This window comes from Oncorhynchus kisutch, linkage group LG1, assembly GCF_002021735.2.
Source record: "Oncorhynchus kisutch isolate 150728-3 linkage group LG1, Okis_V2, whole genome shotgun sequence".
In the NCBI taxonomy this organism is placed as follows: domain Eukaryota; kingdom Metazoa; phylum Chordata; class Actinopteri; order Salmoniformes; family Salmonidae; genus Oncorhynchus; species Oncorhynchus kisutch.
Genome location: NC_034174.2, coordinates 40,421,466 through 40,449,120, shown reverse-complemented (window position 1 = coordinate 40,449,120; position 27,655 = coordinate 40,421,466). Strand labels below are relative to the sequence as shown.

General features: G+C 42.6%; 2 protein-coding genes across 4 annotated transcripts in view; both read right to left on the bottom strand.

Moving 5' to 3' along the window:
* Nucleotides 1–21,095, bottom strand: part of LOC109893889 (transforming acidic coiled-coil-containing protein 1) — a 38,746-nt gene extending 17,651 nt beyond the window's left edge. Inside the window, exons 1-2 of one of the 3 annotated variants that reach the window (XM_020487108.2) lie at nucleotides 20,942–21,095; nucleotides 409–512 (exon numbers count right to left, since the gene is read on the bottom strand). Coding sequence is in view for 2 of the 3 variants with exons in the window: in XM_020487097.2 (XP_020342686.1) it covers nucleotides 409–512; nucleotides 2,882–3,057 (280 nt within the window). In the remaining variant the exon portion in view is untranslated. Of the gene's footprint in view, nucleotides 1–408; nucleotides 513–2,881; nucleotides 3,615–11,063; nucleotides 11,370–20,941 lie in introns of those variants that run through there. The other 2 variants (XM_020487104.2, XM_020487097.2) reach the window with 2 other exon arrangements.
* A 374-nt stretch (nucleotides 21,096–21,469) lies between these two features.
* LOC109871701 (phospholipase DDHD2-like) lies at nucleotides 21,470–27,565 on the bottom strand. Its single transcript, XM_031835447.1, has 16 exons — nucleotides 27,559–27,565; nucleotides 27,282–27,478; nucleotides 26,789–26,878; nucleotides 26,497–26,620; nucleotides 26,137–26,226; nucleotides 25,764–25,905; nucleotides 25,409–25,617; nucleotides 25,021–25,082; nucleotides 24,780–24,908; nucleotides 24,554–24,643; nucleotides 24,138–24,284; nucleotides 23,523–23,678; nucleotides 23,312–23,417; nucleotides 22,918–23,076; nucleotides 22,184–22,343; nucleotides 21,470–22,077 (listed from the first exon to the last, which is right to left on the bottom strand). The coding sequence occupies exons 1-16, from the start codon at nucleotides 27,563–27,565 to the stop codon at nucleotides 22,011–22,013; spliced, it is 1,935 nt and encodes a 644-aa protein (XP_031691307.1). The 3' UTR covers nucleotides 21,470–22,010.
* Nucleotides 27,566–27,655: the final 90 nt, after the last annotated feature.

Sequence of the window (27,655 nt, the reverse complement as noted above, 5' to 3'; positions counted from 1 at the left end):
GAAACTCCAAAGGAAGCCAGCCAGCTAATGCATTCTCTACACGTGAGTGTCAGTCAGTGGTGCGTGGGTGGGTGTGGGAGTGAACTGAAGAGTTGGTTGAGGTGTGTGGTAGGCCATGCCATGTACTGTAGATGTTGTGAGGGACAATTTGTGCTATAACAATATCCCTTACTGTGAAGCTGCTCTGTGTGGTACGTCATTATGATATAGTTGTATGATGTCATGTTGTTGTTTTTGTTGCTGACTCACATGCCAAAAGTAATTGCCCTTCGGGGATAGATAACATTCACTCATTTTAATTTTGTTGTTGACCTTAATGAAATACGTGCAAGTGATTTTTCAGCATGTTTTGTGCCTACTTCTCTCTTTCTGTCCTTGTGTGTTGAAGGCAAGCAGCAGTGCTCTCACCTGCTCTGTCAGTGGCGAGGTTCTCCAGCTCTCCTGGGACACTGAGTGGAGCGTGGACAGGACTCTGAGCCTCTGGGGTCGCAAAGTGGCCCTCTGAATCCGAACTGGAAGAGAGAGAACGAGAGAAAGAGAGCGAGAAACAGATAGAGAGAGGTAGATGAGTTTGGTCATACCACTAGAATATCTGGAAATACAAACTATTGTGAAAATATCATTCTAGTATGTGTACTAATGTAGATGTTCTAGTATGTGTACTAGTGTAGATGTTCTAGTATGTGTACTAGTGCAGATGTTCAAGTATGTGTACTAGTGCAGATGTTCTACTTGCACATTCATCTTCTGCCCGTCTACCATTCCAGTGTTTAATTGCTATATTGTAATTACTTCGCCACCATGGCCTATTTAAATAAAGGTGATTAAAATGTGTACTAGTGCAGATGTTCTAGTATGTGTACTAGTGTAGATGTTCTAGTGTGTGTACTAGTGTAGATGTTCTAGTGTGTGTACTAGTGCAGATGTTCTAGTGTGTGTACTAGTGCAGATGTTCTAGTGTGTGTACTAGTGCAGATGTTCTAGTATGTGTACTAGTGCAGATGTTCTAGTATGTGTACTAGTGCAGATGTTCTAGTATGTGTACTAGTGCAGATGTTCTAGTATGTGTACTACTGTAGATGTCCTAGTATGTGTCGATGTCCTAGTATGTGTACTACTGTAGATGTCCTAGTATGTGTACTAGTGCAGATGTGCTAGTATGTGTAGATGTGCTAGTATGTGTTCTAGTACGTGTACTAGTGCAGATGTTCTAGTATGTGTTCTAGTATGTGTACTAGTGCAGATGTTCTAGTATGTGTACTAGTGTAGATGTTCTAGTATGTGTAGATGTTCTAGTATGTGTACTAGTGCAGATGTTCTAGTATGTGTTCTAGTACGTGTACTACTGTAGATGTCCTAGTATGTGTAGATGTCCTAGTATGTGTACTACTGTAGATGTCCTAGTATGTGTACTAGTGCAGATGTGCTAGTATGTGTACTAGTGTAGATGTGCTAGTATGTGTAGATGTTCTAGTACGTGTACTAGTGCAGATGTTCTAGTACGTGTTCTAGTACGTGTACTAGTGCAGATGTTCTAGTATGTGTTCTAGTATGTGTACTAGTGCAGATGTTCTAGTATGTGTACTAGTGTAGATGTTCTAGTATGTGTAGATGTTCTAGTACGTGTACTAGTGCAGATGTTCTAGTACGTGTACTAGTGCAGATGTTCTAGTATGTGTTCTAGTATGTGTACTAGTGCAGATGTTCTAGTATGTGTACTCATTCAATGCAATGTGTTTGCATACCTGTCATGTGCAAAACCAGTTGGCTACAACTGATAAACAACCCACAGTAGTATCTGTGAGATCCAATGTTGTGCTATAGGTATAGCAATTAAACACTGCTATAAAAACATATATATTGCACGATCATCTCTCTCCATCGGTATCACAAAGTTGTGAGTGATAACACAATCATCAAAGGCAGGATAGTGTTTTGCCCCAACAAGGAACAGGAGACAGAGGGCACATTGTGTGCTATACATCACTTGTTGTACCTGTCTGCGGTGCTGGGGAATAACAAAGTACCTGAGGCATTGTGAAATACTTCCAACAAACGTCACACACGCACACATTAACCAGTAAGCCTCTAAAACAACAACAGGCATGTCTATTTGGAAGAACCACATAGTAGAACAAAACGGTGTAATGGTCAAATGCATTTTCTCTCTCTCTCTGCTCATTCCCCCTTTACGCTTTGATCACACCGACAGCGTCATTGCATTTTGGTACACCAGAAGTACATTTATTTCCAATGAAGCGCTGTGTTTTCCTTGCAGCATCGTGTTGCAGAGGCAGTTGCAGTGTGTTCGTTGTGGTGTATACGTTGGATTTATCGAACGTATGTGTCAAACTGTATGCGTAGGCGTCATTACAGAAATGAACTTTTGTTGCACACATATCCAGATGATGCTGCGTACCATTTTGCGCCAGGGCACTGTCGGTGTGATTGAAACGTTAGAACAACACCGACTCACAAACCCCACAGGTGGAAAGGCAATGCAGGTGCCACTCTCCCCCTCCTTCCCCCATATGACCCCCCCCCCCCTTCCCCCATATGACACCCCCTCTCCCCCTCCTTCCCCCATATGACACCCCCTCTCCCCCCATATGACACCCCCTTTCCTCCTCCTTCCCCCATATGACACCCCCTTTCCTCCTCCTTCCCCCATATGACACCCCCTCTCCCCCTCCTTCCCCCATATGACACCCCCTCTCCCCCTCCTTCCCCCATATGACACCCCCTCTCCCCCTCCTTCCTCCATATGACACCCCCTCTCCCCATCCTTCCCCAATAGGACACTCCCTCTCCCCCTCCAGCTGCATTTTGGGTCTCACTTGGAATGCTTCAAGGCTCCAATGTAGCCAACAAACACACTCGCCTGCACCCTTGAGATCCATCTTCCTCCTCTTCCTCTCGCTTCCCTCCAAGGGGCAGCCGTCCATCCTCCTCCTTCACCCCCTGGCCCTCCTCCTCTTCACTGTCCTCTCCCTCCCCTGCTCCCCGGACTGCCGTCCACGTCCACTTGGCCCAAGACACAGGCGACAGCCAAGACATCCTCCTTGGCACTGTTTTCGGCTTCCTCCCTTGGTCTGAATAGCGTAGACACTATCTTCTTGTGTTGTGTCTAGATAGACAAAATCCGTTCTGTAGTGTCTGAATAGACCCTATCTGTTTGAGTTGTCTTCAATGGTTAACCAGTTATTTCTATCTTCTTCTCTCCCTCTTAAAGATGGCAAAATAAACCACCAGTTGTTCTTCACATCTTAGTAGTAGCTCCTCCTGGCTGTTCTCTTCTTCATGTTAGTCAGTTTCCCCAGAAGGCGTTCCTTCCACTCGGCTGTTGATGTTCTGTTTGGCAACCTTTTCTCAGAGGCTTCCAGTGCTCTCGTCTTCTCTTGCTCCGTCTCACCCTCTCTCTTACTGTCTGTCACGCTCCCTCTCTCTCTGCCTCTGTGGCAGTCAGAATACCACAGCAATGATCTGCTGGCTTCCAGAGTGCTGCCTAGCTCGCACTCTCACTCTCCCCCATGCTGTCTATATCAGGGCCAGTCCACTGTGAAAGAACATGGGGGAGAAAGGAAGCTTGCATCTTCAAAAGATTGCTGTGCTCCCTGGGCCAGTGAGTGTGGCGGCCCCTGTGGTGACAGAATGGTAGCTCCCAGTCAGGCAGCTGTTCCACTCATGCAAAAAGCAGAAGAGGGAAAACGAACTGGGGCTGAGGAGAGTCTGGTGTTGCAGAGTGGTGGAGTCGGTGGAGCTTCACGTTTTACAGTGCAGAGGGTTTTGGAATGTAGTCTCCCAAGCTCCCCGCCCTCAGGCTGTTTAACCGTTAACCGTTTCCCTCCTCCTCCGACCCGACAAGGCGGCAACAGCCAGCCATGCATGACTGGACCAGACCGGGGAAACCTGTTCTTTCTCATAGCCCCCAGTTCCTCCCTGGTTCACGGACTCAATGGCCCCCTTGCCACTCTCTGTCATCGATTCTCTTCTTTTCCTCATTTCCTTAGGATGCTATTTTCCTTTCCTAATTTCCCTAGGAAATGTTCCTGTCCTTCATGAACGCTGACATGAAAAGGTCTTCATTGGCAAAATAAATCGGCCGAATTCTGACCCTATCTTTTCTTAGCCTAGCGGTAATGAGCGTTGGGCCAGTAACCAAAATGTCGCTGGTTCGAATCCACTAGCCGGCAATGTGCAAAAATCTGCCGTTCTGCCCTTGAGCAAGGTAGTGAACAACAACTATTCCCTAGGAGCCGATGACGTGGACGTCGATTAAGGCAGCCCCCCCGCACCTCTCTGATTCAGAGGGGTTGGGTTAAATGAGGAAGACACATTTCGGTTGAATGCATTTAGTTGTGCAACTGACTAGGTATCCTCTTTCCCTTCCCTTCCCTCAAGCCGATCAATTGTCACCAAGAAAAGGAGACGAAGCCATTTTAAATGATTGGGACACAACCTCACTGATACCACTGATGGCTGCTTGAAATAATAGAAGAGCCTGGGGATGCTAGCTGTTTGTTCCCCTCCAGTGATTTATGCTCAAGCTGACATCAATCATTATGCTTCAGTTAAAGAACCACGAGAGCGCAGCCTGTCCATTGTAGAAGAGAAAAACTTGTTTACCCAGAATTCTTTCTACCATGGAGAGGGTGAAGGCTCTCTCTAGTTGAGGTTTTTGCCGTCTGGTTTGAAGATGTGCTTGAGAAAGGGAGTTCCAACTTCTAACTCAGAATAAAACAATTGATAATATATATCATTCTATTGTGTTTTCCTACATTGGAGAATTATTGGTGATTCTATCAATGTTGTATTTCTGACCAGTTTTACAGGTATTTTCCATTGTGTTAAAAGACTAATAAGCCTCAGCAAACTCTCAAAAGTGTTTGTTGTCTGAAATACCTGTCTTGACAACATGCTGTCTCCTACCGACTACTACTGCAGTTAGGAAATGAGGTGAGGGGGGGGTGTAAGAACAGTTCAACCCAAAAAGCAGGAAAAGGTCAAAGTGATCCAGAGAGAGTTGTGACACATGGTGACCCAGGTTTGTACAGCATTCAGATACATTTACCGCTCACGGCCACCAGAGATCCACATTATCGTCTAATCTACACCAGTCAATGAGATTCAGTCAAAACTGCCCAACTGAACAGTCTGTCCAAAGCGTTGAACAAAATTTAGCGATAAAGCATATACATATTAGCATACCTCTAATCATACTATTCCATCAATAACGTTCATCAGCATCAAAGCAAAAATAATTGAGGTTACCCGCATACACGTCACACATGGCCACTTCACTGCTTTATTACGAAACATCAAAAACGGATCGTTTGATTGAAATGCTAAGGCTGTGCTTGTTCATTCTAGTATAAAGACGACAGCCATACACATCAATGAAAATGGTGAGGCAATGGTCTGCGGGGCACATGGGCCCCGTTCCAAACAGGATGCTACCCAGTCTTTTAAGGTATGCTGCTGTTACCTGCTTGTCCACTACTGCTGCTCAGGAGGATCTGAGACTGACGTTCTGTTATATAACCCCACGAGAGCTACATAGACATGCTTCCTATTTCAAACACACACCGAAAGTTATGAAGCTGAGGAAAACAGAAACCACATGCCACTGAAATGAGCAGTTACGAAATCATGTCCCACTTTAAACGAACAATATCTGTTGAGGCTTAAGGAAGCTGTCGTAAAGCTTTCATAAAGCCTGTAGAATAACTAAGGGGTGCTAGGACTGCTGACAGTGGCAATTAGATTAGAGATTAGAAAACTTTTATTGTCCATTTAAGTTTACACTAAATGGAAAATTGTATTTGGTGTTCTGGCTCATATTAAAAGGAATTGAAGTAGTAATCTGACGATTGCTGCTGATGTCTGTTCCCAGCTACCATCTACTGTTGTGCCCTTGAGAAAAGCACTTCATCCCAAAGTTGGGAAAGACAGATGATACACTTGGAGACAAAGTACTAGTCTAATATATTCAAGAAACCTGTTAAAAAAAACACGACTTTCCTCAACTTTTTGGGGGATTTCTAAACTATTCAAAGAAGGGAGTGTAGTGCGTGTGTGTGTGTGTTTGTTGTGTATCTAATTGGCTGAAGGGTGTTTCCAGTGGAGCAGACCAGACCCTAGCTATTAAAGCTCCAGACAGGTTCCACCCAGCCTGCAGCCACTGGCCTGGCTTCATCTGTTAGATGCCTTTGTTGCTGTTGGGGAGGCAGGGGAATAAAGGTGGACGCTTCTATATGTGAGGAATTTCAACAAGCCAGTTTCAATGGGGGAGTGGCCTGACTACCGTCTGACTCCAGATGTATGGGTGAAAGGGATCCTCTCTGAGACAACAGTGAGCCAAATACATACATACATACATACATACATACAGACAGACAGACAGACAGACAGACAGACAGACAGACAGACAGACAGACAGACAGACAGACAGACACAGACACAGACACAGACACAGACACAGACAGACAGACAGACAGACAGACAGACAGACAGACAGACAGACAGACAGACAGACAGACAGACAGACAGACAGACAGACAGACAGACAGACAGACAGACAGACAGACAGACAGACAGACAGTGTAAAGAAGACAGCAAAGGAATATAACACATCCCCTAACACGTTGTCTCACCAAGGCACGTCCTCACTAACCTCAGCAACATCTCACTTGTTTCTGCTTTTCTCATCACAGATGTCACCAACAAAAACCCATCTATGTTGAGTCTTGATGTCTGTCTTACTGAACATCCAATAACAACAACAACCTGGTATAGCAGGCCTTGCACAACATCCCAGCCTGCTAACATCGTGTCTCCAGTGAGCCCAGATGGGAGGAACATTAACAAGCGTTCAGAAGTAGAAGTCATCTTTGGCTGCATGCCCTCATGTGCTACTTCCTTTGTCCTCTTTTACCAAACAGGTCGGAACTAAGATTGAGATGTCCGTTAGTTAGGGAGGTGAATACATCTGCAACACAGATAACACTCGTTCGTTAACACATACACACAGGCATGTTTGGGAGACGCCCAACTCTCTCTTTCTCTGATCTTGCCACCCACTCAAACAGGTTCACTCACTCTTTCATTTACACACACAAACAATGCTTGCATTCGTAGTGGGGTTTTGTATTTGTCTGCCCTCACTGGTGCTATTTCTGTCTCCAGGCAGAGGGAAGGTCTGTTATGTAAGGCAGGGCCCTTATTTCCTACTTCTCCACTGCAGTCACAGTCATGTCCTCCCCTTTACTAAGTCTTTTTTTCTCTCCAAACTTCTCATGATGGGAACTTTGTAGCTGCTTGGTGTGATTCACGGTATTCATAAGGGGATGTGACCTCTCTCTGTCTCTGAGAAAGAGTGAGAACAAGAGAGAGGGAGAGACAGGATAATAATACGTAACACATTTTATATGTATTTTATTAGTTTATACCAGCGCCTGCCGGCTGTTGTAAGCCCCTATTTTGCATAGGCATATGGGGAAGTGACTCTATTTTGAGCGCAGTGATAATGATGATTATTCTTTTCTCCCACAGCACATGCTGCACCTGTCCAAAAACCTGGCAGGGAAAATCACCACCCACTGCACAACACAGGCCTCAGAACATCTTATAACAGTTATCTCAGGTGTCTGTAACAAAACATTTGCCTACTAGTTTTCTTTTCTTCATATATTGTTAGAGAGTTGTAAAATAATGGGTGAAATGTAGGTCGTTTTTCTAGTCTACACAGTTTGAGGAAGTGGAGGAGACCACATCCGCCTACAGACATGACTATGTGTGTGTTGACATCTAAACTGCTATCCAATCATGGCTTGAGGCAGACCAACCACCTTTCCTGTTTATGCCTCCGTCTGTTCTATCAGCCATGTGTCTACCTAGTATGTAAGGTTACATTTAGCCTGGTCCCAGATCTGTTTCTGTCGTCTTGCCAACTCAAAATCAAATCAAATTTGATTTGTCACGTGCACCGAATACAGCTGTTTGTACCATGTTTTGTGCTGCTACCATGTTGTGTTGCAACCATGCTGTGTTGTCATGTGTTGCTGCCTTGCTCTGTTGTTGTGTGGTTTGTCCTATATTTACAATGTTATTTAAAATATATATATTATTTAATCCCAGCCCCCGTCCCTTTGTGTGATGAGAGAGCCATCTGGTGGCAGAAACAGTTCTGATTCAGCTCCAGTGGCCTCCACCCCAATTCTGTGGCTGACCTGAATTGCCTTTCTGTTTACCTCTTTAATAATATACAGCTATATGGAATCATATCTATGATACTGTATGTGAATGTGGTAAATCATACAAGTCTCAAATAAGGTTGTTTTTGGTTTCACACTGTCGTACTTCACTAGTCTTGTGATGTATTCACTCAGCTATTTCGAACAAAATTGAGAACGGAGGTGGTTATCAAGTGTTGCACTTGAGAAATACATTTGCTAAATCACCACAGTGAGTCCTATAAGAATCAGGCCGTGGGTGTGCTAGTATGGATATTGGAACATAGCCAAGGTCTTGAGCACCTATATTCAGTGTGACTGGTGTTATCCCAGCCAGCCCTGCCCAATCCAGGACACTGTGTGTGGCAAATGCTGAGAGGACAAAGTCCTATCTGATGTGACAGCACACACAGATACTTCCTGTCTGATGTAACCCATGTTTGCAATGCTTTTATAGTGGGAGCCTTTGCATTTTTTTTTTTACCTGAGTAAACACCAGGGAATCAAATGATAGGCATATCCTGTTTTAGAAGGATAGTTCAGCTCACCCAGGGTAACATCTGACTTGTCAATACAGTTACATATCGCAATATTCTTTTTGGCAGATATTATATCAATATTTGATTCGATTTGTAAAACAATATATACTCTACATTTTTTTGTTTTGTTGCTACTGTAGTTAGAGTTAGCTAGCGCTAGTCGGCTGTACCTGCGCCCAAACGCCGAAATTGTTTATCCTATAGCTTGTATCTGCATCTTATTTTTAAATTGTAAGCCAACATGCTTTCAGCACTTTTATTTCCCAGACTGACCTAAACTCGTTGTCTCACGCTCTCTCTTGTCTCTCTAAAGCAGACATATAGCGAGCAATCTGTTTGGAACATCAAGTCGCAATAGAATCGCAGTATCGAATCGCAATACAATATAGAATCGTGAGGATCGTGAGAATCGCAATACATACCGCATCTGCACCTAAGCATAGTGATAATATCGTATTGTGAGGTCTCTGGCAGTTCCCAGACCTGCAACAGTATTTATAAGATTGACCGTAGAAAGTGGAAGAACCTGACACAGCAGGAACATAAGGTCCCCTGTGGCAGAAGATTCCGAAGGAAAGGTCCACCTTTTCTCAATGTTCCCCCCGCTTCAGAGCCTGGATTAGATAAGCTAACCGGGTTTACAGGACTGTCTATAGTAGAACTTCTGTTGATACACAAATTACTTATTTTAATCAAGAGTGATCGACTCTAAACTTCCAACTGCCACATTCATCACATGCAATTAGCTGAGCACCTTATGGATTCAACACTGTGATCCGATATGGATCTATCTAACCTAGTCAATCACTAACAGCTTACCACAATATTGATCTATGGTAACCCACTGAACTAAAGCCTTGGGAGCCAACACAACTCTTCGGGTCTCAGGCAAGGTTTATTCATAAAACGAGCAAGGTTCCCAAACACCTCCATTACACAAACAGTAATGCAGCATGTATTTATCTGCTAGTGTGAGGTACAGTTTACTGTATTGGTAAAAGCATGAGGGTCAAATGCATCCATTACGTTCGCTGTCTCATCTACTATTGAGACGGCATAGAAATATAATTACAGTACATTGACTTGAACGGGATTCTCTATTCTATTAATTATATTTCTGTGGGTATAACCTGCAGGGGGCAGAGTGGTCCCCTTTAAAAGAGACAACTCCTTAAGGGGGGAAACCCGGGAGCTACTTCACACAGTGAGATCAATCAGTCATACAGCCAAATGTTCCTTTCGTCAACAAAACATGACGAGACAACTGAGGGTCTCTGTTTCAATCAACAACCGTAAAATGACAAATCTCTGTTCTTGGAGATGAGTACATGCGCACGCATGCACAAACACACACAAACAAACAAACACAAACAGGCAATGATTTACTAGAGGGTACAGTAGACAAACATGCTTGACACTGTACATTTCCAGGCTGTTTGAAGCCTTATCATTGAGTGAGTGAGGGTGTGTGAATATTTGCATGTGTGTGCAAGAGCTTGTCTGAACAGACCATTCATTCACACTAGTATTAAACACATGGAGGTGACAACTCGCTGCATACACTGACTGTTTGCTTATAGTTTATGCTTATAATACACAGTATAACTCTTATAATACACAGTGTAACTCTTATAATACACAGTATAACTTGTATAATAAACAGTATAACTCGTATAATACACAGCATAACTCCTATATTACACAGCATAACTCCTATATTACACAGCATAACAAGCAACTCATCTCCATCCATTTCCCACAGCTACCTCGTCATTATATGTATCAATCGATTTGAATAATAAGACACATAACTAGCAAAGACTGTATCGTTACGTTACACTATCAATCCGTAAAATATAGCATAGTGATGATATTGTTATACTGTAATAGTTTAAATGTAGACATTGATTAGCTAAAGTCTCCCCGACACAAAGAATATACTATGTTTTAAGCTACTTCCTTTCTGGTCAACAAACACTGTGACAGGTCACAAATGCATCATAGCCTATTCATAGCTTCTTCCCTCGTCAGGCCACAACAAAGTTGACAAACCAGAACATCCAAGTACACCGTCAATTCCGCCTACAAGACGCCACAACTTCTGACAAACAATAGCTCCTGAAACATTCAGCATGAATATCATTGACCCAATAGCTAATCTAAAATAGTCCACTCCACAACTGAGTGAGGCCATTTTGACACGCCTCTGTAGAAGTACTGTTATTAGACAGTAGTCAAACTTCCATTGCTGTTACTGTAAGTACAGGTATTAGAGAACAATTACTTCACTCACATGTTACTTGTCTTCCTCTTGGTTGAGTTTGCTGCCCCTCCAGTCTTCTTCTGTTGGGACTGAGAGCCCCCCATGTTGACAGCAGCTTTCTTTACCCCTCTGAGGGAACTGGGTCTTTACCTGTCTGTCTGTAAGTCTATACAAGTGCGTGCTCCTTTTAAGTGTGCACGTGTGTGTGTGTGGGTGTGGGTCATCCCAGGTCAAGTTAGCCAGCCTACTGTCCCATCCGTGTTTCTCTCACTACTGCTGCAGTGAATGACGCTGCAATGTCCATCTGAAACAGCCCTGATATCCTGCCAGGCTCTCTCTTCTGGCCCAAGCCTCCTCCCTCCCACAGACTTATTGCTCCCTCATTCCCTCCCTTTACTTCTTTCTTTTTCTCCTTGTCCCCTCCTCCTTCACCTCACGCACACACACGCGCACACGCGCAAACACCAGGGAACAGACTGTGGTAAACATTCGACTGGGAGTTATTGCACACTATACTAAATCCAGGTGGGGACAATCAAGGAAGGAGGCTAGAAGGTACAGTACGTAAACCAGGTCAAGTTTCTTCGTCATAAAGTGATGTCATGTGGGGATAACCCAGGTTGCGTCCTAAATGGCGCCCCATTCCCTATACTATAGTGTACTACTATTACTATAGTGTCCTATCCATATGGCTCTGTTCAAAATTAGAAGACCATATTAAGGAATAGGGGTTCCATTTGGGACCCCAGATAGCAGGCACACAACAACTCATTAGAGCAAACAGGACTCTGCTTGATGTGACGACATGGTGTTACTTACTTCTGGTTCAACCTGTTGAGCAAGGATGGATGGTTCCATGTTTTGACTCCAATCTAAATGTCAACAGCAGTCCAGTCATTCAAAGCATTACAGTTAGGGAGTGAACAGAATTTATTACATGGAGAAAATCGGACTTCTCTGAAATGAAAATGGATGACCCTACCTTGAGAAAAACATACAAATATATTTGACCTAAACCCTCCCTGAACGCTTGAAAAAAAAATACAATCGACCCATCCCCTATACCCAAAATAATCATTAGAAACCAAGTGGATAGCAGAGAATATGTATACCGTTTACCCTCACTTCCGGGACAGACCAGAGCTTTAGATATGCAGTTTTAGAAACTGTTATCCGTCCTGTAAACATTACATGGCAACGCAGACATTTTAATAGCACACAGGGCTGCAGGCCAGAAGGTTGTGGGTTCGTAGACCACCATGGACAAGAGCAGGGTTGGAAAGATCTCCTTTATATTAAAAGCATTGCATGAATCTATCATTGTATTTGCAGGTCAATCGGGAGAAAAAAGCATTTTATAAACATTTCATGCAATTCTACATAATTGTACATATTAGCAGAATATGTTTTTAATACCCCACAAATTACCAAAATTACAGGTTAAGAATGGACAGAGAGATAGGCCTGTGTTCATCTTATCTTATTTCTCCAATGCTAAATCAGTGTGTATTGTTTGCAAACGAAATTGTCCCTGTTTGGAAATAATTAAATCTGAGACGTCATTATGAATCTGAGCATGGTACTTTCAAGAGTTAGGCCCACCTTTCCACTCCAGACAGAGAAGGCCTACCTTTCCACTCCAGACAGAGTAGGCCTACCTTTCCACACCAGACAGAGTAGGACTACCTTTCCACTCCAGACAGAGTAGGCCTACCTTTCCGTAGGCCTACCTTTCCACTCCAGACAGAGTAGGACTACCTTTCCACACCAGACAGAGTAGGCCTACCTTTCCACTCCAGACAGAGTAGGCCTACCTTTCCAACCCAGACAGAGTAGGCCTACCTTTCCACTCTAGACAGTAGGCCTACCTTTCCACCCCAGACAGAGTAGGCCTACCTTTCCACCCCAGACAGAGTAGGCCTACCTTTCCACCCCAGACAGAGTAGGCCTACCTTTCCACACCAGACAGAGTAGGACTACCTTTCCACTCCAGACAGAGTAGGCCTACCTTTCCGTAGGCCTACCTTTCCACTCCAGACAGAGTAGGACTACCTTTCCACACCAGACAGAGTAGGCCTACCTTTCCACTCCAGACAGAGTAGGCCTACCTTTCCAACCCAGACAGAGTAGGCCTACCTTTCCACTCTAGACAGTAGGCCTACCTTTCCACCCCAGACAGAGTAGGCCTACCTTTCCACCCCAGACAGAGTAGGCCTACCTTTCCACCCCAGACAGAGTAGGCCTACCTTTCCACCCCAGACAGAGTAGGCCTACCTTTCCACTCCAGACAGTAAGCCTACCTTTCCACCCCAGACAGAGTAGGCCTACCAATGCAGAAAAATGCCAACTTTAACTGCTGGCTACTCTTCTTCCGTGGCTTAACCCAACGAGATTTCACAAGTGTTTCACTGAAAGCTGTCTGTGTTTAAACATCTTCTACTGAGCAGAAAGTGAATAGCTTAATCAATTGATAGTGACAGAATTAGATTACCTCCCAAGCCAAGTCATGTTTTTGTCTCCTTGGCTATAGAAGGTTGTAGCTCAGCCTCTGAATGAAAAGAAAGGAAACAACGATATCACCATATGCATCGGAGTGACATCTTACGTGGGCATTTTATACCTTGTTTCTAGCATAAAGCATTGTGGCCCAACGTGCTGTTATAGATCACTTTATATCATCAGATCTGTTTTATTTTCTTCACAATCTTAAGCTAACAAGGGATAGGCCTGTGCTTTTAGCCATTTTCTTAGGCCTAAGCCATACCAGCTCAATTCGAGTCTTGATTTTAACTTAACAGCCCTTCACTGACATGGAGCCAGGCTATTTCAAGACTACATGGTGGATGGAGGAATTGACCGACAAATCCATGGATATAGCAGCCTATAGCCTAATGAAGACGATGAACTGAATTATACCTTCTCGATTTTGCCTACTGCAGCACCATGAGCTGTCCATTTCCTATTGATTGTGCCGTGGCTACCGCTTCAAGTTTCAGCACCACAATGTAAGTTACTTGAATCTGGCTTATTGTGAGGACAGTAACTCTGATGAATAGATCATGGGCAAGAAACATGTTGTTTTTAATAAAAATCTATTGTAGCAAGCTATCAAAGTTGACCTCTGGTCCTCCTTCTCAACTTCACGCTCCCCTTCTCAAACTGAAGAGAAAATAGGCCATAGGCTAGTCTGCGCACAAGGTCTAATCATTTAAAAGAAAATCGAAAGAAACCTTTGACTCTTCTCCTGAACTGCCACTGTAGCCCTACACAGCACAGCTATAGGTTAAGCAGCACACAAAAACGTTTTTTGATCAGCAAGAGCAGAGCAGGCCGGGGCTCAGGGTTGGAATATCATGTCATGCAACCTACTTTTATTTACACCATCCCAGCAGCTATCTTAGAAATGGAACCTTGCTCTGTGCTTCTCCCAGCATGCACTTCGTAGCCTATAGGCTATGGATCATTTGATTGTGACCACACTAAATCGCCTATAGTCGCCGATATATAGCCTAATAAGCAACTAATTCTAAAACACTGAGAAATATTGAAATGTCATCAATCACAAATGACATGACCCTCCCCTGGACTAGTTTGTTTTTTAAATACCCAAACCCTCCCCTTGATTGAAATTGAAAAGGCATGACCCTCCCCCATTTCCCTCCATTTTCCCCCATGTCCATTTTAATCCATCCCTTATCAGGGAGTGATTATCTGACCAAAATGCATTGCATGCAATTCCTGCAATGTGATTGCGAGTTGTGGTACTTGGAACCCCGTTGGAATAGATGCTTTTCCCATCTATTTCAAATGTTACGGTACTTTTTTGCACAGATATGTGATCTTTAGCGTGAACAAAAAATATGTGTTAGCATACAGTAAGACAAACGATGCAGCTTGGTGTGACAAGGAGAAGACATATGTAACACAAGATGTACTTCCTTTCTTACAGTTATGAACCCACACTGGATCAATGCCATGAATAAAACCAATACCTCATATCTGTTTGTCAAAGAACCATGGGAAAACTTTAAGGCAACTTTGTTTCAGGATTCAAGCTAACACGAGCCAGCAAAAACAGGTTCCACTGCTCACACTGACTAATCCTTTTAGTTGCTTTTAATTTACCACAGCATAATGCCTCATTTCAGATTAACAGTCTATCTGGCAGGGTTGGGCAGTCAAATCCTGTTGAACACAATCAGTTTCGAAAGTGAATGAATTCTATTCATTCATGAAGAGCCCTCGTGGGAACAATGGGTAGTGTTAATTCAATCAATTCATGAATTCATCAGTAGTTTCAAGTGTCAGAAAATACAAAACACAGGGTTGCCCTATTGCCTGAGGCGAGTGACCTGAATGGTCACGCAAGTTGAGACTGCTCCGTGGTTGCCCCATTGGGTCTGTGATTTTTTGTTTACTGATAACAACCAAAATGAAGTAAGTCTGGTCGTCTTCCAGCTACTTTGTATTTTCGTGCAAACGAAATAATCATAATCATCGGGCAACCCAAAAATGACCTTTCAGACCTTAATGTCAATCCCTGAAAACATTAGCACGATTTCCTTAGCACTGTAACAACATTGCCACAATGCTGCTCCGGTGACCTGTGCATAATAATAAAGGTCAAAGTGAGGTCACTGTCACATTGTAGTCATAAATAGCAGACACCTCTCTATCACACACACACGCACACACACACACACACACCTAGCCATCTCTACTGTACGGATTGCATACTAGAGATGCATAGCTAGCCATTAAAGGTAAAAACTCTCTGCTACAGACATACCTAACCATGTTTCCTACAGACACTACCTATCAGAGATACAGTAAGAAGAAGAACACATCTTCATTGACCAATAATAGCATCATGGTAGGAGGACTATTTGTCTGTGCAGTTCGTCCCAATACTGATGACAAAGATAGCCTTTTAGCACACGGCATGGCATTGCCACCTCACCACCTTGCTTTCACAGAACAATTAGACTTATTTTCAAAGAGGCTCAATGATCTTCATAGATCATTTTCACGTTCAGTTACATGTTTAAGAACATCAAATCAAACACTGCTTGAAATGAATTTGCTTCAACTTTTTATCCATCCATCCTTTTGAGAACCAATTTAGTGAATCGTTATTTTACTGTAATCAGTTCGGGACTGTATGTTATTACATATAGCGGCATTAAACAGGTTGACAAGAAATGTCAGCAAAGACTACGTATGAATGAACAGCCTGACATCTAGTGGTAAACTAAGATAAATGGCATAGTTTTTTGGGGTTAGGGGGTTGATCAACTTTAAAATATTGCAGATAGATTGTATCAATGTAATTGTCTGCATCACTTCCAATCCCCCAAATATATTATTTTGCAGATATATACACACACACACACACACACACACATATATATATATATATATATATATATATATATATATATATATATATATATACGGATCTTTAAAAATATATATATTTCCTTTATTACCCTCCAAACCTACCACCCCTCCCCCAATTGGAGCAAACTAGTGAACAACAACATTTAGGCCTGTATTTCCAGCTTATACATACTATATACAGTTTATGGACACAGTTTATTTTACAATCGTTTTATTTTGTTTGTTTTTAACTCTTGTCTTTCCTCTACCCCTCCCATATATTTATGATGTCCATCCATTTTGATTTCTATTTGTCATATCTTTCAAACTGTGCTCTTTCAAAAAAGTACAGAACCTATGTACTTTTTTACAGACACAGTATGTTTTACATTAGTTATCTTGTTGTTATTAGCCCCAACCTTCAGCTCCGTTCAAACATTGTTGGTAGTTGTTACAGGCATGACATGATTTCCCAAGGTTTGTCATCAAGATCTTCAACATCATAATTACAGAACGTTTTTGACACTTTATAGTGTACTTGCTTTTAGGGACGTTGACTCCCCTACTCATACAGTCGGCTTATTTGCCACGATGGAACTAATAATGACCACTAGTGTGGGTCTAATGTGACATCATGTTAAAGGGATCCAAATCCATTCCGTACATGTTTAAAGGTGTTATGATGGGGAGGTTACTAGGCAACCTCACACACAGATCAGACACATCTGGTGTAGGCCTACAGTACATCCTGGCCAGGGGCAGTGACAGTGCAGTCTTACTCAGCATTTCCATTGAGAGGCAGGGGACCATGAGCAATGCGTGGATGTGAAACAGCACAGTGTTGATTCAACGTCTCCCTAGCACTTCCTACTCAACAAATGATAACTCACCCACATCAGCGCAGCCAAACTGCTAGGGGAAACACTTAAAAACAACACGCTCCTGAAGTCCCTTCCACAACCACAAGTCTATAAATGGCAGGGTCATGGTAGTCTGGGAATCTCTCCCTGTAACTCCCTTTTCTAATACTGCCTGCTCACATATTACAATGATTCTTTTATAATAGTGATCACATAATCCATTGTTATCCCCTAGTGTTACTCAACAGGGTAGGCCTCATGAGCTCAATATAAATGGATTACATTAAATGGGATTCCTTCACCTCCCAAGATAACTTCTACATTCCAGTTCTCCAAAATGGGAACATTTGTGGGAATTTCTTTTGATTCCCAGAAACCGCAGCGTGCTTCCATTCCACATGTGAAAGAGCGGACTGGGGCTGTACCTAAAACTATTATGTGCCGTCAAATCCTTACTTTCTCCAGCCCTGTTTCCTCAATTCCTCTCAAAGCCAATTGGAGGAGAGGATCCCCCCTCTGACCTCCTTCAATGAGCTTTGAGAGGAATTCAGAAAGAAAATGACGGAGGAAGAAAAGCTTTGGCATTTAGTAACATTTTCAGACACAGCCATATGTTGGCTGCTCCTGCCCATTTAACCCCCACTTCCTGTTCAGCTGAGCCTCAGCCTCTGCCTGGGGTGTGTCTGAGAGTGACCTCATCTTCCTTCCAGCTCTGAGGGCCTCAGAAATGGCAAAACACTACAGCACATGATGCAATGTGAATGCAAGTTCGAGGCAACCAGTAAGCCAAAATGTATTGTTTCTATGAGTTCTTCACTCGTATTCATTCAGTCATGTAACTGAAAGAAAACCCATGGAAGGAAATGAACGTTCCAGCACACTGGTTGTCAGTTTTTAACCCTCCGTCTGAGCTGTGCTCTTTCTGGGATATACGCTGTTTTTGTGTGCGGTGAAGGAGGATTGTGTGTGTGTGTCAGTGTGTGTGAGCGTGTGTAAGCCATGAGTAGCACCCTGTTCACTTCAGACAGACTTTACATTGCCTTATGTATAGTGCTGTGTGTGTACGGTTGAGCCTTGCCTTGTGTTGGCTACTGGAACGTTGGTCATTGGTCAACAAGTGGAAAATCTGTGGAAAGAATTTCCTGTTGATAGACAATATCCACAATAAATCGAATGATTAATCAAACTATGTGAGAATCACATTTTGAGAAAAGCAAATACACTGTTGTGTTGTGAGTGCGTGCGTGTGCGTGTATGTGTACATGCGAAAGTGAAATCCTTGACCAAAACCCAGGTTTAGAACCCCTCTACATTGTTCAGATAGAGTGACATTATCACTCTATCCTCCAGTCCTCTTATTAGCTCCCATACTTCAAAGAATCTCAAGCTACCTGCCCTTACATGAAGTCACCTTTCAGTCAGATGGGTTTTTCTTACTAGCAGGGTTGAAACAGTGCAGCCTGGCTGTGTTAGCCTAGAATTCAATCAAACCTGTCCTGCAGAAACCTAAGCCCTAAGCCGGGGCGGCAGGGTAGCCTCGTGCAAGTTCAAATCCCCGAGCTGACAAGGTACAAATCTGTCGTTCTGGCCCTGAACAGGCAGTTAACCCACTGTTCCTAGGCCGTCATTGAAAATAAGAATTTGTTCTTAACTGACTTGCCTAGTTAAAATAAAGGTTAAAAAAATTTAAAAAAAATAAAAAGCCACTGCACTCAAACATGAACTAATGGTGTTAGGTAAATAATGGGCTGCCCCCACAAAAATCTGGTTCAGACTTTTTAATTTCACAGCCTTCCTTTTTCATCCAAATAAAGGAAAGCATTTCAAGTGTGTTTAATTAGAGCAGGGATGAATTATCCCGTGGTTGAATAAGACTTACATAAACACAATACAAACGTGTACAAACGTGTTAGAAAAGTCGAAAACAACAGGGCATGAAAAAGTACTAACTAGCAGTGCTCACACATGATCCACAACACCGGCTGTGGTGTCAGCTCAGCTAGTTGTTTCCAGAGTTAAAGAGCTTATAACATTGCCAGACTCTCACACTGTAAGAGTGAAAGAAAGTCATTAAAAGGATAAATGCTTGAATAGTAATCCTCCCTTGCCAGAACCCCCATCTAGACAGTTAATGCAGAGTTTTGGAAAATGAGGAATTACATGTGATTCAAGCAGAATGGACAGGCTACAAAAAGAAGGATGATTCAGTGGAAGACATATTTTGCTCTCATTGAGGCTCATTCCTCGGGGACTACTGATAACCTATATGTTATAGAAATAACAAGATATTTGCATGTGAAAATGTAACGTGATGCATTTGCTCCATTGATTCCCCTATGTGGTTGCACTTTACTTGAACCTATGTTATATGGGCTACAAAAAAACTGTTATAATCATGACACAACAAATTAACAGTCATGACTGGCCAACTTGTGTGATCTTATGCTAACTGACTTTACATGGTCATAATAGCCTACTTTCTATAAAACACAACTATATATCCAACAAGAAACTACAGGGCCTGTGTGAGTCCATGTATGATTCATAGGAAACTTGAACAGATGAGACTATGGTTTCAAATAATGTTTTAAAAATGAATTGCTCTCATGGAACGTTACTCTATAAGTAGATATTGCGATTAACGTAAACTCACCCCATTCTGTACAAATGATGCAACCGCAACATTCAAACGAGGCTACAAAGAAAACTAATGGGACTGTAGCGACTGTGTTGACTTCAAAATCGGGGGAGTGAACTAGGTTTCTATTCAAGCGTTGATCGACATGGTAATGGCTCTATAGTATTGGAGAAAAGTTGAAAAAACGGACCCTCCGTTACATTGCAACTATCTCTGTCTTTCAATTTCTCTCATTCTTTAAAAACAATAAATGGACAGTGACGGGGTAAGGGGGATACCTAGTCATTTTTTGCGTCATCATTGCAAGCGATCATCATTCTACAAGCTGCTGTTTACTTCTAAGGTCACTTTAGCATCCTCAAATTCGACACAAACCTTCAAATAGGTATGTAATGACACGTTATATAAACTCTTTATAGTGTTTTATTTACATTTTAGAGGCGATAAGGTGATAAGTTGGACAGATCGAGTGAAAAAAAGCCATTTTCCCACACAGCATCTCTCCTTCTCACTATTAAAAAGACCCGATGGGGCTCATTGCCTGCTTGAATTATGCAGAAACGGGCAGCGTTTAGGTCATGTAATTGATTCTGTTGGAAAGGGGAGAAATTGTGCTTTACAATGCTATTGACATTACAGTTGATCTGGAAGTATTACGTTTTTGGGGCGCTAAAATAAGGGCAATTGTACGGATCAAGGCGATGTACGAGTTTACGTTATAGCCTAGTCTTTGGTGTCTGCACATACGCTGTGTGACTTTCAACATAACATTCAAGTATTGTCATGTCGCCCATGATCTTGTGCCAAAGTGAGTTAAATAACTTTTAAAGCAAAATTATACTTCAAAATGTAATATAATTAATATTCCAAATTTGTTATGTGATCTTACATTTTAGTAGATACCATCACGATACATAACACAACGGTATCACAATCGATCTAACAGTATAGCGCTTTACATTTTTACAGGCAAAAACAGTCAACACAGAGCTGGCGATTATAGCCAATAGTCCAAAAGTTAAATGGCCTACCTTTCCAGTGAATTTACCGGATAAATCCGCAACCCAACTTTCAAGAAACGTCACAGATGGTGTTATGAAGTTATTTTCTTCACTATGAAAACGTTCCTTGCAAAGCACGATGTGATGGGCAGTCCAATGTCCCAACGCGTTCTTCAAAGAGAACTGCCCTGTGGCGTATATTCCACGCGGTGGGTGACGCGGATAAATGGGAAATTAACTTTCTGGCGGCTATGTGCCAGGAATGTGACTTAAAGACACAGTCGGTTAATGTACTACAATGAATCTTACAGATAGGAACACAATGAGTGGTCACCTCTCTTTGGAGAGCAAGGCTAAATAGGCAACAGTGTGGCATGGAGTCTACAGTAGCTATTAGATAAGCCTATTGGCTGCAGAAAACAGTCAAATCCTTGCAGGATTTATTTCTGTTGTTCATAATTTGCTGAAAGTAAACAGACACAGACACACACACACACACACACACGTGCTAAATTGCAACTAGGACATGGTCCAGCAAAAAGTGTGAATAAGCAGAATAGCAGCTTTAATTAAAAGTTGGTCACAGTTTCCATATTTGTAAACAAATTAGAACAAGCCCATAATCCTACAGTACATTTTAAATGCATTCTTATGCAAACAGTGCATTAGGTATCACCAAAAATAACAGTTTATGTAAATTTGCCATCTCCAGATCAAATCACAATTCAGATTAAAAATCACCATTTATTCAAAGTGCATTTACCAGAAGCCTCAATACACTTGACAGAAAAATAAATACAAATGAAGCCATAAAAATGTGATGCATCCAGAGTCTCCTCTAGTAGATACACAACTCAAAAGATCCATCCTTTACATCAGGGAGGACTCCAGTCTCCAGTCCTCCTGGGCCTGATTGGCCTCACACTTTTTCTCCATCCCTAGCAAACACAGCTGACTAATCAAATTGGATTCTAAACCGAATATCATGATTAGGTGTTTATTGGAGTCAGGTGTGTTAGCTGGGGCAAAACTGTGACACTGATCAGGCCCTCGAGGACTGGAATTGCCCACCCCTGCTTTACATGGACATTTGGAGAAGCTAGAGAAGGATTCCCTTCCCCTCATAGATTTCTCTCAAAAGCAGCAACACGGTATCCTCAGAATCCCTGAAACACACAAGAAAACATGAGATACTGCAGAAAGCTAAAGAAAACATGTAAGCTTGTTCAATACAGCATGAGTCAGAGTCAACACTAGCTCAGTTGTTATTACCAGTAGCAGAGATGGCTCTGGATGGCAAACAGATACTCATTGAAGCTCTCTAGGGGTTTCTCTTGAAGGACGTAATCAAACCGACGTCCACCATTCAACATTCCAAAACTGATATTCTTCATCTCTGTAGGTGAGACGGTACCGTTTTGGGCCCTACTACCTGGAAAAGAGTATTGATGGAACATTCCGCTAACACAGTTCAAATGCTATTGTCTCCTTTTTGTCTTTAGGACAGCTGTTTTTAGTCAAGACTTTCGTGTTTTTAAAGTAATATGTAATTGTTGTGCTGTATGTGTGTTTATAGTTTTGTTTAACATTGTGTTAGTGTATGTAAGTTGTTTTGTCTGAAACAATGTTCCCCCTGCTGCTATTGGACCAGGTCCAATGTTATCTCAATGAAAAAAACCTGTATTAATAAAAGGTCAAATAAAAAATAAAGGGACATTTGGTTGCAGGCAGTGGTAACATGATAATACTCATAGTACATACAAAAAACATGTCACACAAAGGACAAATTACACCGAAAAAAGAATTATATTACATTAAGTTGCTTTTAAAGGCCTACCTGTTTAGTAATGATGTAATTACTAGAGTAACAATAGTGACATTTTTTTGTGGAATATGAAGAATAAAGTAATGCATGTAAGGAAAACCATTGCACATGGTTCCTAATAAATGAGTGAATAAATTAATGAGCGAACTAAAGTAATAAATAAATGAGACCAATCTCTCACCTTCTGACTCCTGAGGTGGCAGTGCAGCTGTGGTTCCTACACTGGCCGCTGGGGGCAGTGTGTTGACAGGTAGCGTGGTGAGGGTCTGCCACACACCACGCAGAGTACTGATGGAGAGCAGCAGATCTGAGCTGACTCGCTTCAAGCTGTCTTTCAGCTCTGGGGGACACAATGTCAACACAGGGTCACTGCATGGGAGCACAAGGTGAATGAAAGTTTCCACATGCTCATTGGATAGCAACGATGTAGGTCAGTGTTTTAAATGATCAGGCAGGTCAGAGCTTTAGTAATGCTCGCTTAGGGTCTTAACAAAAAGCTCATGACATATGGGGGCTACCATATCTTGAAATGTTTCTGTAATGTTCAGATCAAAGCTTCACGCCTCAGGTCTCACCGAGATGCATCCTCTTCCTGCCCTTGTGATGTGGGATTAGCATTGGGGGCAGGTCCACCCCTGGAGTCACCACCATGGGCTCAATCCTGAAGGCCACCGGGTCAAACTGCAAGGAGGAAAAACACATTGTCAGGTCCTTATGAATATTCATGGCTTTGATTGACTTTAGCTCCAATAAGCATTTTTACTAACATATGATCCATAAACATACTGGATGGAAGATGTTGTAGAAGCTCTTGCAGGTGGGGAGGCTGTATTTGGGGTCGATCCTCTTCAGGCCGCGCACCGTTAGGAACATCCCTATAGGAGAACCCAAGGCAAAGAAGGCCTGCGGCTGGAAGGCCAGCTGAGGGTACACAATGGACACCTGGGCAGGAAGGGCAGGGGTACATGATTAATACTAATTCAGTATGCTCCATGTATAAATTCTGATATATTTCTTCACTTTCTGGAACTAAGCATGGATATCAAAACTCACCAACATTTTAAAATTTTATTTAATTCATTTAGATTTTCAGTTGTAATAACTGCATCAAGACATTCTATTAAATATATTCTCTTTAATCCATAATTTGGCTTAGAGTGCTGTTTTTGTGTTGTTTGTTTTTTAAATCATCTGTTCACTGGGTTTTGTACACAAAATAATGTATACTTTTTAGCCAGTAATTCTGAAAGTTGTGCTCACGAGCCATAAGAGGTCCCCAAAAATTGTGTACTACTTCACATATGTGCAGATATGTGCACCATGGCATTGCTCTCTCTCTCGCTCCACTGTATGTGCATGTGTACATGTTACAGAATGCAGTCACTGTTGTTGTTTGTTTACCTGGCCAATGCCAATGTCAAAGTACTTGTAATCCACTGGGCTGGTGGAGGGGGCGTCTGAGAGGAGCGTTGGTTGTTCTTGGACCTGGGAATACACACCTGGAACGCCAGGAACTGGCTGGGACGTTCCTTTCCTGGATTCCTGTTTCTGGGCCGAAGGATGGATGTATAAATTAGATAGCTCCAATAACAATCTAAACAATATAACTTCATCAGGCTGCTGGTTCCAGCTTGCAGCCCATTTACAAACAGTTAGGATGGAATATCGTCAGGGTTAAGACTACATACGGATAGGAAGCTACGCACAATAGATCCAATAGACTGGAATGTCAGATCAAAGAAGCTTGGGGAAAATTTCACATGATGGCTATGTTTGACAATGAATGGTACCATTTGGAAGTGGATAGGATTTCATACCTCTCTCCATCTCTTCAACAAGCACATGATCTTCTTGCGAGGCCCCAAGGGTATTCCCAAGTCCTTCAAGTCTGTTTCCGAACAGAGAGTCTACTCAATAGACAGAGGACACACACAGTTAGAAAGTCACACACACACACACACACACACACACACACACACACACACACACACACACACACACACACACACACACACACACACACACACACACACACACGCTTACCAGTGATTCTAAGTCCATTTGCTCCTTTGTAAGCATTTGGAAAAACTTGCCCAATCCGAAATTCCTAAGTGTTTCCTCAAAGCTCTCAAAGTTAATGGAGGTTGCTTCACTTGGGCTGCTGACGCTACTCTGAAGCAGAAGAAATATAGGATCAACATTGAGCTAATCAGAATAAATATGCTGGTGGTTGTGGCCATGGCCAAAATGTAGCTGTACATTTTGTCAGTTGCCTACTACTTACTATCTTTTCATCTGTGTTATGTATTTCTTGATTTGTCAGAAGGTCAAAGAGGATCAGAGAACCTAGAAAAGTCATATTAATAAAGAATATTAATTACTATAATGGTTATTAATACTACACTCCTAGAAAAAAAGGTACTATCTGGAACCAAAAAGGGTTCTTCAGCTCTCCCCATAGGAGAACCCTTTGAAGAACCCTTTTTGGTTCCAGGTAGAACCCTTTACACAGAGGGTTCTACACATATCCCAAAAGAGTTCTACCTGGTAACCAAAAAGGGTTCCCCTATGGGGACAGCTGAAGAAACCTTTTGGAAACTTTTTTTCTAAGAGTGCAGTTTTTCCTAATAAAGTCAGAAGAAAAAGTTAGGAGAGGTCTATGAGGTACTGACCCAGACTGTGTCCAGTCAGTGATACTGCACCAGTGAATTGTGGGTGGCGCTGAAGGAATATGTGGTGGAGGCGGTTGATCTCTGAGGCCACGGTGTCTATGATGGTCTTGCAGTAGGTGGGGCTGTTGTAGAAGAACAGGTCCAGCACCGTGCCGTTGCTGAACTGACGCAGACGACTGATGCTGGGCAGTGTGATCCTCTGGATATCCCTGTTGGTAAGAGGAAGTTAAGAATGATTGTATTAGTGTGTGTGTTTGTGTGAAAAACCACAAAACCCAGATAACAGACGATTTAAACAACAAACAACACAAAAACAGCACTCAAAGCCAAATGATGGAACAGTCCAAGGCCTTACTCATCCACCCCAGTGGCGTCCCCATGCAGCACCCGGTGCCAGTTGATTGGAATGAACTCCACGCGGCCCATGTGGGTGCCATCTTGGCTCTGCTTGAAGTGACTGCTCAGCAGGCTGAGTGAAGCATCGCGGAAATCATTCACTACAGGCGGTAGAGAGTGCTTTAGTATGTTTATGATATGCTTTGGCATGTTGGTACAGTTAACTGGTAGGCCTTTTGTTTCAAGTAATATGGTCATCTTAACCTATCAAGTCTGCATTAATCAATGTATGGGAATGTCTGTGAGAAAAAAATGAATTGTGAAAAAGGGAAAAAGCAGAGTGCAGGTAAAGGTAAAGTTTTAGAGGTAGGGGTCAAAGGTTATACACACACCACATTCAACGACCCCACGCAGCTGGATGTCACAGGCCGGGCCAACGCCATGTACCATGAAGACAAGGTGGTCGACTTGGTAAGGTTCTCCTGAATGACCAACAACACAAATAGGGTCTACTGTGTAAGGAATTGTAATTTGGTGTCATGTAAATACCATCGTGCACATGGTCCAATGCATTGGATGCTCCACAACTTGAGTTCTCTGTAAACAATGCAAGATCCATTGTTCAGGCCAATTCCCAGTACTGTTTGCATGAAACACAAATAGAAGTACAGTACAGGTGTGACAACCTCACACAGAGGTGTAGAAATCAAAGCCCATTGTAAAGATGTAGGCCTATACATTTGTGGGCTTACCTTCAGGTATCTCTATTGAAATACCCTCCAGCCCCCTTTTGACGGTCCTGGGTCGACTTTGCTCAGAGGCAGAGGGGAAGCTTATCCTGTACTTCGAGGGGATTGTCTGTTGCTGTGTCATAAGCTAATGGAGACAGAGCAAGGAATAGAAACTTTGTTGCATTTTATTTTACAGTCCAATATTTGCATCTCTACAGACAAACCATGCAGGTACTAGTGACAGTAAGATAGTGTCACTAAGATATACTGTGCTTCTGTACATGTCAGTTATGGATGGGAGAGGGGGTCATACCATACGGCTGTGCAACACCACCGTTTCTCCAGTGGGGAATTCTAACTTCCTCGTCCAGTCATTCAGCGTCACTGATATCATGTAAGCCTCCTGTGAATACAGTGATGCAAATGTAACGGACCCTGGTCTCCTGCACTCCAGGCATTAGCCCCGGGAGGTAACACAAGTATTGGGTTATGTGGTTGACCAAGGTTCAAACCCGGTCAGTCATACTGTATATGTTATTGACAATATTACCAAGCTTTGATTGACAGATTAACAAGGTCATTACCAATCCGCAGTATACCCCTTTCAGACGGTAGAAAGAAGTAAATACTGGCCCCACAAAACTATGGTACAAAGATAAACACCAAGGTATCAAGGTAGATATTGTATCAATTTGTAATGATTGGCATTTGTGTGTGTCCGATATGGCACCTATATAGTGCACTTCTATTGTCCAGGCCCTGTATACTATATAGGGAACACGTTGTCGTTTCAGACTGTGTCCTACCTCCAGAATGAGACTGGTGTGCTCTGGGTAAGGGGTGTAGGAGATATCCTTGTCTCCTTTGTGGAACCAGGAGCAGCGCCTGACCTCCGAGGGGGGCTGCTCCCAGTACACAGCGTAACGCCGCCTCTCCTTCAGCCTCACATCGAAACGCCTACCCTCTGTGGCTACCACCATCTCCTCCACCCCACGGGTCTCCCCTGTTAGGAGCAAACCCACAATTATGATATGGTTATAGTCATCTTTATCATTGCTATTATCATCAGGGATCACTCATTACATCCCATGTCTAATTGAACAGCACAGCCCAAATTAACAAAACCATAACACTCCACATTACAGCAAAAGTTGTAATTACATAGTATGGTAACAAGTTA

Bases quoted from the DNA above. Each gene is read 5' to 3' on its own strand.
- LOC109871701 (XM_031835447.1), bottom strand. The intron at 25,083-25,408 runs GTCAGTACCTCA...TGACTTTTCTAG, and splicing joins ACTGACTGGACACAGTCTGG to GTTCTCTGATCCTCTTTGAC. The intron at 24,909-25,020 runs GTAAGTAGTAGG...CTTCTGCTTCAG, and splicing joins ATAACACAGATGAAAAGATA to AGTAGCGTCAGCAGCCCAAG.